Source organism: Ursus maritimus, unplaced genomic scaffold (genome assembly GCF_017311325.1).
Source record: "Ursus maritimus isolate PB19 unplaced genomic scaffold, ASM1731132v1 scaffold_36, whole genome shotgun sequence".
Lineage (NCBI taxonomy): Eukaryota > Metazoa > Chordata > Mammalia > Carnivora > Ursidae > Ursus > Ursus maritimus.
The window spans coordinates 7,987,690-7,999,981 of record NW_024426230.1 but is presented as its reverse complement, the minus strand read 5'-3'; the positions used below and the strand labels follow the sequence as shown (position 1 = coordinate 7,999,981).

Below are 12,292 nucleotides of genomic sequence, written 5' to 3'. Positions count from 1 at the left end.
AACAAAGAGTTGGACTCTTATCCACCAGCTACCAGGCATCCTGTATATGTGTACTTTTTAAGTAAAAATTTAAGTCAGTGATCTGACTCTTGCATAATGATGGAAGGTGGAGGGGGCCAATAAGCATGAACCTCATTGCACTTTTTATAGGGTAAATCCTTAATTAGAGTTTGTTATTTAAAAAGATGCAAATTCAACTTTGACCTAGAGCTGAGAAGGGAACATTTGAGTTCATAATCCCTTATTTCAGTGGCAGTTTCCAACTTTATGCTTTCTTGTTGAAGTCCATATCATACTACATTTTATAAAGAAAAAAATGTCTGTTTTTAATCAGACTATTTTTTTTCAACCAGACTATTTTTAATAAAGATTTAAGAAATACCTTATCACCACTGTCATAAGTGGAATTAATTATTAGGCTGTGTTCTTTAGGTTTGATAGAATTGAAGAAGAAAGGAAGAGTTTGATACGTGAGCTGTAGGTTTCCTTGGTCAGTTGTAAAAAGGAGAATTAGTAATAGAAGTATGAAAAGAACCTTGTTGTAAGATCCCATTTTGTAGACCCTAAGATTTCCAAAAAAGGAAATGCTAATCAGTAATAGTACTCTTAAATTGATTGATGAAATCTCTTCGGTTATCTGATAAAAAGTATCATAATTTTCTTTATTAAAAACTACTTTTAATAGTTTTGTTTTTCTTTGAATTGCTAATGACATTTTTATGTTTATGCAGTCATTTACTACAGGTAGTTAATATAAATAAAATGAATTTGTAGTGTAGAAACTAATTCCCTCTTTAAAAAAACAAGGACAAATGAATTGAGTATTTACTATGATTACTGTATGCCCCAGTGATGGGTGATTATGAAAAGTAAAAATACAGCACAAAATACTTTTTTCACATAGATATATATGTAATAAATGCTGAGTGAGCAGTATAGGTTGCTGTGTATAAATAAATATATGTATATAGAGTGAGTTGGAGAAATGTAGTCATATGCTTAATTAGAAATCTGGTTAAATGTAGTTAATATTGCCCAGGCACTTCCCTTCACATGCCCCTAAATTTCTCAACAGCTAATCAAAAATATCTCTGCAAAAGCTCTATATAATAATACAAAAGAATTTGTTACTATGTTAAAAGTAATCTATTGGGCTTTTATTAAGATTTGTGTTAATGAGTGTGTAATTGTGAGTGGGAGGAATTGTGGTAGTTTGTTCTAACTTGTCTTACAAACAAATTATGAGATTAAAAGAAAAATTTGTCCTTGTACTGGAAATGCTTTGAAAAAATATTACCTAATGAATTTTACATAGTTATTCTTAACATAATTTTAAACTGTTAGTTTTATAGTTTTTTGCAGCTTCTGATATTACCAATAACTGCATACTAGATATTGGTAAGAAGGATTAGTTCTATAGATTTAGATTTAATAAGCATAATCATTGTAAGATAAAATACTACTAGCATACCTGTGTATATTTCCTGTCATATTTACTCTAGATTGGTTGCTAACTCACAACTTCACTTTAGCAGTGTCATTTAGGATCCTATTTGAGTCAAACTGTATAGCTTACTTTGATAATTAATAAAATAATTATTCTAAATAAAGATAAATTTTACTTTTGCAGTAGTATATACTTAGGACAATTTGACTTGTGTCTTAGAATAATTTTCAGGAGTATTAGTGATGACTGACAAATTTCATTACATCTGTTACGTTTCTTGTAGCATATTAAGTTTATATCATTTTTGTAGGAACTTTTCAAAATTAATAACCAGCTTGAGTTTTTAAATGTTTCCCTTTTAAATCTGCTCATAAATTTTAAATGTTTTTTGATATGTTGAGTTGTTTTATATTACAGTGACTTGTGTACTTTCTTGTATCATCAGATTAAAATTTTGCTTTCAAAGCATGTATGAGATAATACTGAGAATTATTCCTTGTACTAGAACTGTTGCAGCAAAATACTTAGATAATAGTATAGCTCTTCTGATTATGGCAGAATTTGATTTTATTTCACCAAAGTAACAGGTTTAATTTAAAGTTGTATAGTTAGTCAATATAGTTATTTTATTTTAGAAGTATGGTAGATAAAAGGAAAGATAAAATAAGAAATCATAGTCAAGCTTGAAAACTGGAAGGCATTTTGAACATCATGTGGATTAACCTTTTACACAAAGGAAGCTGACATTGTTGGTTGTAGAACTGCCCTTTTCCTAGAAAATTGTTACTGGAGTAATCTGAGCAATTTAAGGCTTCATTTCAGTAAACTGATAAACTGGAAACCATTTACATTTGAATGCTTACATTAATTTTTATCAGGGACTAGAATACCTAGCACTTCTAAGCAAATACGATACAAAGCAAAAGGACTATAACATTTAAAAAATACTATCGTTCTACTTGTACCAAAGTGATAAGTGGTTTAAATAGACAAAGCACAAAGCCTTTTTGCCCCCCTCCCATCCTGGAGTAATATATCTAGTGCATATTTGATTTGTGGAAGATTATGTTGCAGTTTGTAAATAAGCAAATAAACATTTGTTTATTACTACTCAGTGATAGGATTTTTTGAGTGGAAGAAATAGGAGGGAAGTGGGAAAATAAAAATAATTATATTAATATTGTAACTGTTAAGTGCTTACATTTCCCCCACAATATTGTCTTGTACTGTATGATTTTTCAGCATTTAAGAAGCGGTTTTGTTCTTTATAGCTGAACCAATAACGTTTCCATCTGGAGGAGGCAAGTCATTTATTATGGGTTCTGATGATGTTTTGTTAAGTGTACTGGGCCTTGGAGACCTTGCAGACTTGACGGTAACAAATGATGCAGACTATAGTTATGATGTAAGTGCAGTTTTATTTTTAATTTTTTAATGATTTAATAGAAGGCTCCTTATTTTTTTGGAAACACTTATAAAACAGAATTAATGTCAAGGTGCATGGAAAAGATAAGTTTAAGTGTGTCAATATGTTGATTTGAAGTGACATGTAGTTTTTCTTTTGTAATTACTTTGTGGTGTTTAAATTTTTCTTAGGTATTGTGGTGGATTAGCTAGAAGTTTGGGATGATTGATTACCTTATAATATTGGTTGATAAATATCTGTCTTGAGTAGTCAACTCTCAATTATCTACTCAAATTAAGCCATATTTTGGTGTCAACAAGAGAAAAAAATAGGTAACCTGAATCACTTGCCTTCAGGATACTTCTTAAAAATTATGTTTTATTTTTGAACTTTTATTTTTTTAAGCATAATGTTAAAGTTAGTTTGCCATTTCTGATATTACATAGTCCTTCATTTGAGGGATGGGGAGAGAATGGAGATTGGACGGGAAGGGTAGTGTTCAGAGGTGAAACTAGTCTTGGATTAAATTTTTTATAGACAATAAACACTCAATTGAGAGTTAACTATACTTGTTTAGATTTTGTATGAATGAATTTGCAGTTTTTCAGCAAATTAATTTTTCCCTTTTATAACATTTCTTTTTTCTACATTTTATACTTATGTTATACTTAGGTTAGCATGCTTTTTAGAGACATCAGCCTTGGTGGGCTGGATTATTCTCTTTAATATTTTCAAAGTATATAAGCAACTAAATTCTAGTAAACTTTTGACTACTTTAGAAGTGGTTTCACAGTCTATCTTTACAGATGGAGAAATGAAGGTAAAAAAATTAACCTCTTACCAGTATCAAAAATGCTAATGAAAATAGGATGACAATATTCTTAAAGTGTCTTTAGTTCAGACTTTTGAAAAGTACCTTAATTTGCTTCCTTTAAAAATTTCACATGCTGATTTTCTAAATGACAACTGTATTGTTAATACTGTTATCTTGGATTTTTGGTAGTAATTTATATAATTTTTATTGTTTTCATGTAAAGCATTGCAGCATGGTAGTTTTTTTGTTGTTCTCATCTGACGTTTAATAGGACTTTGGGGTTTAGCCTGATGATTAGGTAAAACAGATTAAGGAACTCTTCATTTGATCAGGTATTTGAAAGCTAATTGAAGTTATTCTTCTTAGTATCATTTATTAAATGATAAATATTTATTATAAAGTTTTTAAGGTACATTAAATTTCCACTGGACATTTTAGCAAAGCAGTTTAATATATATATTTTACACACCAAAACACACAAAACTCCATATGCCTATCAGTTTACTACTTTTACCACTAAATATTGCACTCTTTCTCTTTAGTTGCCTGCCAATAAAGATGCCTTTCGAAAGACATGGAACCCCAAGTATACACTACGTAGCCATTTCGATGGAGTACGGGCTTTAGCTTTTCATCCTGTAGAACCTGTGCTGGTTACTGCCTCTGAGGACCATACTCTGAAACTTTGGAACTTGCAAAAAACAGTTCCTGCCAAAAAGCAAGTATTTTCATGTTAGCCCTCTTTTTTCCTTCCTAATTTGCTAATAATTATAAGTAATTATCCTTCTTTATGGTTCTCTTTTTTAAAGCTTTCATTTGATCTCACCTAATGATTCTTGAATGTCAGCCAGTGATTTGCCTCTTTTTCCCTCTATTTTAGGAGTGCCTCTTTAGATGTAGAGCCTATCTACACATTTAGGGCCCACATGTAAGTTTTATTGAATTTCTACTTAAATTAACAACCATAGTTATTGTTAACTATTATTTATCAATCCTCAGATCTTAAAATTTTCTCATGTTTGTTTTATAATAGAAAAGACATTTGTTGAGTAGTAGTTGATTTGAGTAATAATTGTATTAGAATATAATCATTACTGTTCAGTTTACATGTTTATTTTAAACAGTTTTTAGATACTGCATGAATTTAGAGGTTGGGGGGATACAGGTATGAGTTTCTTTAGACTTTGTAAGTAATTTTTCCCTCTTTTCCTATAATAGTGGTCCTGTTCTATCATTAGCTATTAGTTCTAATGGAGAACAGTGTTTTAGTGGTGGTATTGATGCAACCATCCAGTGGTGGAATATGCCTAGCCCTAATGTGGATCCATATGATACATATGGTAAGTGAAAGGCTTAAAACAGTTTTTTAGGTGAATGGAGCTGACAAAATATTATTATAAGGTTGTTTAAACATGTATTTGTCTCCTCATTTAGTTTTCATTTACTATTAATTTGCTTTATTAAAGGAAAGAATTAAGCAGTATCATGCCATGGAATATTTAAGCCTGTGAATTGGTACTTTATTGTCCAAAAATAAAAAAAACTATATTAATTAAAACATTAATTTTAGTACTAGTTAACAAAAAGAGAATGAAATTTAATATAAGGAACAGTTTTGTTTTTTTTTTTAAGATTTTATTTATTTATTTGACAGAGATAGAGACAGCCAGCGAGAGAGGGAACCACAAGCAAGGCGAGTGGGAGAGGAAGAAGCAGGCTCCCAGCGGAGGAGCCTGATGTGGGGCTCGATCCCAGAACGCCGGGATCACGCCCTGAGCCGAAGGCAGATGCTTAACGACTGAGCCACCCAGGCGCCCCAGGAACAGTTTTTTAAACTTAAGAAATAGTTTATGTAGTTCAAAAATATTTAGTAAAAGAAAGTAGAAACAAATAGTGGCATGGCAGTCAGTGTGTAAATCAGTACAACTTTTTAGAGGACAAAAAATTTAATTAAAAAAAAAAACGCTTTTACTCACAAATGACACTTTTAGAATCTGTCCCACAGAAATACCTGTACCTGTATTCAAATATATTTATAAAGGCATGTTTGTAATTATAAAAAATTAAAACAAAAGGAATATGTAGTAGTATGAGAATGGTTGAATGGTGAATGAACAGTGATCTACTTAATGGTTGGTCCACTTAAAAAAAATTCTGGAGCAGGACGCCTGGGTGGCTCAGTATATTAAGCGTCTGCCTTTGGCTCAGGTCATGATCCCAGGGTCCTGGGATTGAGGCCCACATCAGGCTCCTTGCTCAGTAGGGAGCCTGCTTCTCCCCCTGCTTGTGCTCTCTCTCAATCTCTCTATGTCTCTGACAAATAAATAAATAAAAAGCTTAAAAAAAACGTACTCTACTCTAACATTGTTAGAGACATTAAAAATAAAAAAAAAATTTCAGGAGCTCTTTAGTCTTTTTATTTAACACACACTTTTGCCTAAATTTGCCAGGTATAGTGTTATAAGCACTACATCAAGAAATAAGAATTAGTCTAGTGAAAAGACAGACATTGAACAAATAAGCAAGGGGGTGGAGTCTGTGGTTAGAAATTATGCAGTATGAAGATATAAGTACTATGAAAGGGAATCTTCTTTAGATATAGTGCAAAATAGTGACATTTAAGCCAAAATCTAAGGGATAAAAGGAAACTTTTAGGGGGCGCTTGGGTGGCTCAGTCAGTTGAGCGTCCGACTCTTGGTTTTGGCTCGGGTCGTGAGCTCAGGGTCGTGGGATTGAGCCCTGCTGACAGGTTCCACACTTAGCGCGGAGTCTGCTTGAGATTCTTTCAAAATAAATAAAATCTTTTTTTTTTTTTTTTTTTTTTTTTAAGGAAACTTTCAGTAAAGAGTTTTAAGCCAGGAAATGACCAATAAATGTAGGGTTTAAAAAGGTGACTCTGGCTATTGTGAGGAGAATAGATTAGGGGTGGGAGAAGTGGAGAAAAGAATACTAATGTCATGTTGTAATGTAAAGTTGTTAATGTAGAGGTCCAGTAGGCTAGGTAAGAGATGATGTTTCCATGGTCGTAATGATGCTAAAGCAGTTGGTAGCAGAGCAATTAGAGAGAAATGGATTTATCATACATTGGGAAAGTAGGATAGAATAGGAAGAATCTGGGGCGCCTGGGTGGCACAGCGGTTAATCGTCTGCCTTCGGCCCAGGGCGTGATCCCGGCGTTACGGGATCGAGTCCCACATCAGGCTCCTCTGCTATGAGCCTGCTTCTTCCTCTCCCACTCCCCCTGCTTGTGTTCCCTCTCTCGCTGGCTGTCTCTCTCTGTCGAATAAATAAATAAAATCTTTAAAAAAAAAAAAAGAATAGGAAGAATCTACTGATAAATTAGATTGAGTGAAGTGATGGATAAGTGATTCTTGATTTTGTTACTTTTCAAAACAGCTTTATTGAGATAAAATTCACCCTTTTTATGTATGCAGTTTTTACTGTATATAAACATAAAAACTATATAGTTTTTACTATATTCACAGGTGTGTGCATCCATTACCACTATCTAATTCAGAACATTTTTATCACCAATTTTTTGACATGAACAGTTGAGTATATAATGGTAGCATATTGAAATGGGTGAAGAACAGGGGTGAGAGGATTAAAGATGGTGAGTTCAGTTTTTAGACTTAATATTAAGAGATGGCAATATCAAGTAGTTAAGATATGAGAATGGACTGTATAACACAGGCAAGAGTGTGTTGTGTAGGGCATGAAGAGAAGAAAAAGTCCTGAGCAACTCTGATATTCGGAGGGTGACTAGAACAGGAGAGCCAACAAAGGAAATAGAGAAGGAGTAGCCTGTGAGGGAGGAGGAAGTGCAGGAAAATGTGGGATCGTGGAAGCATACCAAAAGAAAAAAACATTTTGAGAAGAAGGAAGCAGTCTGTACTTTCATATGTTGCTGGGGGGGTCTAATAATGTGAGATAGGTTCCTTTTTTTATGTGACAAAGAGGTCACCCAGGTCTTAGCTAGAGGTTGAATGCTGGGACTAAGACCAGAGGGTGAAGGGACCTGTCGGCAACTTCTTAAGGCACACTCTGGATGAAAAGCAATGTGATGAGAATAACCAAGAAAAAAAATGTTCAAAGAAAGAAAAATTTTATTAAACTTGATAAAAGAGAGTTCATCATTAGTGATTTTAACAAGGGTTATTTTGGTGTAGTGAGGGTTTCAGAAACCATATTACACTGATTTAGAGAGAAAATGAGAGGTTAAAAAAAGCCTTTTATTCAATATGCTCTTCTGTCTGTTGGAAGGGTGATGTAAGATTAATGAAGGTTTTTGTTCAGGTCAGTAGATTCTGGAGCATAGTTGTCTGCTATGGTAATGATCCTAAGGAGAAGAATTATTGTATAGTAGGGAAACTATAAACATGAAAGCAAGTTAGTGAGTTAAATGGAATCCAAAATTGACCTGGTAGAATTAGCCTTTGAGAAGAAGGTGGACAGTTCCTTACTCCCATCTGGAAGCAAGGAGAAGGTGGCTTTAGACACTAATAGATTGGGTGAAAGAAAGATGGAGGAGGGGTTTTTATTTCAGTGCTGTATTTTCTCAGTGAAGTTGATAATCAGAAATAATCATTCGTGAGGAGGGGATGATGGAAACTGAAAATTCTGGAGATGATATGGAAAGTGGGAATTTACTAGAGAAACAGGATTATAGGCCAGATGGTGCACAATGTTATTATTAGCCACCATGTCCATCAAATGATAAATGGGTAAACAAAATGTAGTGATCCATACAATGAATATTATACAACAATAAAAAGCAATGAAGTACTGAGGCATGCTACAACATGGATGAACCTTGGAAACATTATGCTAAGTGCAAGAAGCCGGTCACAAAAGATCATTTGTATGAAATGTCCCAAATCGACAAACTTAAAGAAACAAAGTAGATTAGTGGTTATGTAAGGCTGCAGAAAAGCAGGAAGGAAGAATTGGGCTATGGGGTGTGGGAATGGCTAATGAGTGATGAAAGTGTCCTAAAATTGATGGGCTGATGATTGTATAACTCTGTGAACATAATAAAAACCATTGTATTGTACACTTTTATTTTTTTTAAAGATTTTATTAGAAGAAGAGAGTGAGCATGAGCGGGGGCAGGGAGGGGCTGAGGGAGAGGGACAAGCAGACTCCCCACTGAGTGTGGAGTCAGACACGGGGCTTCATCCCAGGACCCTGAGAGCATGACCTGAGCCAAAGCCAGACACTTGACCAACAGAGCCACCCAGGCACCCCCTTGAATTGTATACTTTAAATTGGTGAATTATGTGGTATGGGAATTCTATGTCATTAAAGCTGTTTTTCAAAAAGTATATATTCTTTATAGAAAATTCTAAGAATTCAGAAAAGTGTTATGGGGGAGATAAAAAATAACCCATAATTCTACAGCTTAGAGATGGCCAGTGTGTACACTTTGGTTATCTTCTTACGGCCATCATGCGTAGTCTTTATACTTAATTATATGGTAAGTTATATTTATCCAAAACATTTCTTTCCAACTTCTTTTAGCTAATTTTTGTTTGTTTGTTTGTTTTTCCCAGAGCCAAATGTTCTAGCTGGCACTTTAGTTGCACATACAGATGCTGTCTGGGGTCTTGCTTATAGTGGCATAAAGAATCAGTTACTGTCTTGTTCAGCAGATGGCACTGTTAGGTTATGGAACCCACAAGAAAAATTGCCATGTATTTGCACTTACAATGGAGACAAGGGTAAGTAAATTTTGCCTTATAAAAAAAGCTATTTTTTTTTTAAATTTGGAAGATAGAAATAACAATACAGATGATTTATTACTATACCTTTGCTACTCCAAGAGATATATTGAAAGAATTTTATAAAGCTTGTGATAATCTTTTTACTCCTAGTCATTTTTTATAAACAAGAAAGGAACTTTGCAAGTATATTCCTGTAGCTCAGTGCTTTTTGACCTTTTCCAGGATGTGTCCTATTTAAAAAGTAAAACTCTCTGTAATAGTTAAGTAGACAAATGAGGCTGCTCATAGGAACAACTTGAGGCCCTCCACCTGCTGTAGGTGGCTGCCCACAAAGACTGAAGGGATCACAGCCTTAAGCATACTAATATGTATGAGCACTCTTGTTGAGAAGTCTAGCCATAATCATTGAATTAGCACCCTTAAGTGGGAAGTACAAATTGAATTATATGTAGAATTTCAAATCTTTTCCTGTCAAAGCTTTAAGCAGTTTGCTTTGTGATACCATTTATATACATATGTTTGTGTACTGGTATTAGTCATGTTTTCCAAGACATTTTTAAGTTATTTTAAAAATCAGACCTTTTACTTTTATTTAAAACTATGTTTTCTCTAAAGCATTTTAGATGAATAGTCTATGTTTATTTTTGTAGGGTCTCTTAGATACCTTAGTGATTCTACTAACTTTTCAATTACCCAAACTTTGAGGTAAAAATTTATTTAGATATTTGTTGCTTTACTTCATCTGGGTAATTTATTCCTTGACACTCTGGATTTCACCTACTTGTGCATTGATCTGGCCAGTTGAATGTTAAAGGCAGAAATTGCTGCTCCGGACATGGTAGGATAGTACTGCATCAGTGGATCCCAGACTCGAGGCTTTATTTTCACTGATCCAAAATTTCAACTTGTGTGAGCTACTTGATAAGGCTTATAGGTCTCCAGCAGGTGCAGTCACCCAAGATAGTGATGTGAGAATGCTAATACATCATTTTACAGTAAAAAATAAAAGAACTTCTGTACATATCTCCTCATAACTTTGAGCCCTCTAATTATATTTTTCTTACACTGTTAAATAGAATGTTACAACAACTAAAATAATTGAGGGAAAGTTACCTTTTCTATCTCACTGTCCTCACATAATTATTCCCTTTTTCATTATTAACATTATTTCAAAAATACTTGAGTTCCTTTTAATTATTAGAAAAGCAGGGATTTCTAAATTGCTTTTACATTGTATCTCTTTGGGCTCCTTTTCAGAGCATGGAATACCTACATCGGTTGACTTTATAGGCTGTGATCCAGCTCATATGGTGACCTCTTTCAACACTGGTAGTACAGTAATTTATGATTTAGAAACATCACAGTCATTGGTGATGCTTTCATCACAGGTAGATTCTGGTAAGTTTTTATAGGTTTCTTTGAAACCTTAAAAAGGATTATTACACAATAGAGGGTAACCTTTTAAGTTTTACATTTTGACTGTTTGAATTTATGATGAAGAAGTTCAGTGCATTATAGGTGTACTTTTTTACATTGTTTTTGTAATTTTTTTCAAATTATGCTTAAAAGCTTGGAGAGTTTAGGGGACAGAGAGTAAGAGCAATGTAAATGTGAAAGCAGGGGAAATAATTTTAAAGTTTTAATGGAAATACATATGAAAGTAGAGAAAATAATATAAGCTTGAGGAAAGCGTCATCCATCTCTAATAATTACGTATGAATGGCCAATGTTGTTAGTGTAGACTGTGGTAAGTGTTTTACAGTTTGTTTAAATAGGGTTCCAAATAAAGCCTATGCATTGTAACTGGTTGTTATGTCGCTCAGGTTTTTTCTTATCTGTAGCCCTCCATCTCTTCTCTTTCCCTTGCATTTTTTTATTGAGGAAATTGAATCGTTTATCCTGTAGTTTCCACAGCATGGATTTTGCTGGTAGCATCTTTGTGGTATCATTTCATGTGCTTTCTCTTTTCACTTTATTTCCTGTAAATAGATCATAGATCTAGAGGTTTATTCAAATTCCGGTTTAATATTTTTATTTGTATTCATTATAAAGTTCTTAAATGTTTTTGGCAAGACTATTTTATAGTAATTTGTGAGGTTTTATCAGAAGTAAATACTGTCTGGTTGTTTATCTTTTTCTTATGTTTTCAGTCTTGGTGATCATTGCCTAGGTCCATTATTTCTGTTGAAAAATGATTTTCTAATTCTTTTTCCTTCTCCACTTATTAGCTAGAATATTTCTATAAAAAGGAACACCCCTCGTCAGTAATTTGGTTACCCTGGAGTTAGTGATTATAAGTGAAGGGGAAGATCAGTTATTGATCCGTTCACTACGTCATCAATTATTGATCCCTTCACTTTCAAAATAATGAGGTGGTTTCCTAGCATTACCCAAAGGTGACCATTGAGTCTTTTGGGTGTTGTTTGTTTTTATTACCGTTATGATCTCTAATCTCGGATATAAAGTATCTGATGTGTTTCAGTCTGTTGCAGGTATTACCTTTATCATTCCTCAGATTGTTTCATCTTTGGCCAGTGGGAGCTTATTCAGGTTGGCTCTTGAGTCCTTTTGACATGACTCTGGTAGTCATTGATAGCTTTCTTTTTTGATATGGCAAGATGTTTTGGGTTCATCTTGTTCATTTTGTGCCCCAGACTGAAATCATGCATTTCAATAAGGAGCCATGGTTTCTTTTAATGGAAAATGGCATTTAGAGACTACAGTATAGGTGTAAGGCTTTTGGGTTGGTCCTCATGGCTTTTACGGCTCTTGGGTTGCTTGTTTGTTTAGGCTTCTTCAGTGGACAGAGCTAGAAATGTATTTTTAAAAAGAAAAATACTGATAAATTCATACAAATACTTCACATTCAAATTCAGATTTATCTCTTTGCTTTTTACCTCGTC

At 33.7% G+C, this 12,292-nt stretch overlaps 1 protein-coding gene across 3 annotated transcripts in view; it reads left to right on the top strand.

The window, feature by feature from the left end:
- The window catches only part of STRN3 (striatin 3), a 104,347-nt gene that overhangs the window by 82,969 nt on the left and 9,086 nt on the right, over window positions 1-12,292 (top strand). For all 3 annotated transcript variants that reach the window (XM_040620802.1, XM_040620803.1, XM_040620804.1), the window contains 6 exons: window positions 2,719-2,852; window positions 4,209-4,384; window positions 4,547-4,594; window positions 4,885-5,006; window positions 9,219-9,386; window positions 10,647-10,787. In XM_040620802.1, coding sequence (XP_040476736.1) covers window positions 2,719-2,852; window positions 4,209-4,384; window positions 4,547-4,594; window positions 4,885-5,006; window positions 9,219-9,386; window positions 10,647-10,787 — 789 coding nt within the window. The remainder of the gene's footprint in view (window positions 1-2,718; window positions 2,853-4,208; window positions 4,385-4,546; window positions 4,595-4,884; window positions 5,007-9,218; window positions 9,387-10,646; window positions 10,788-12,292) is intronic.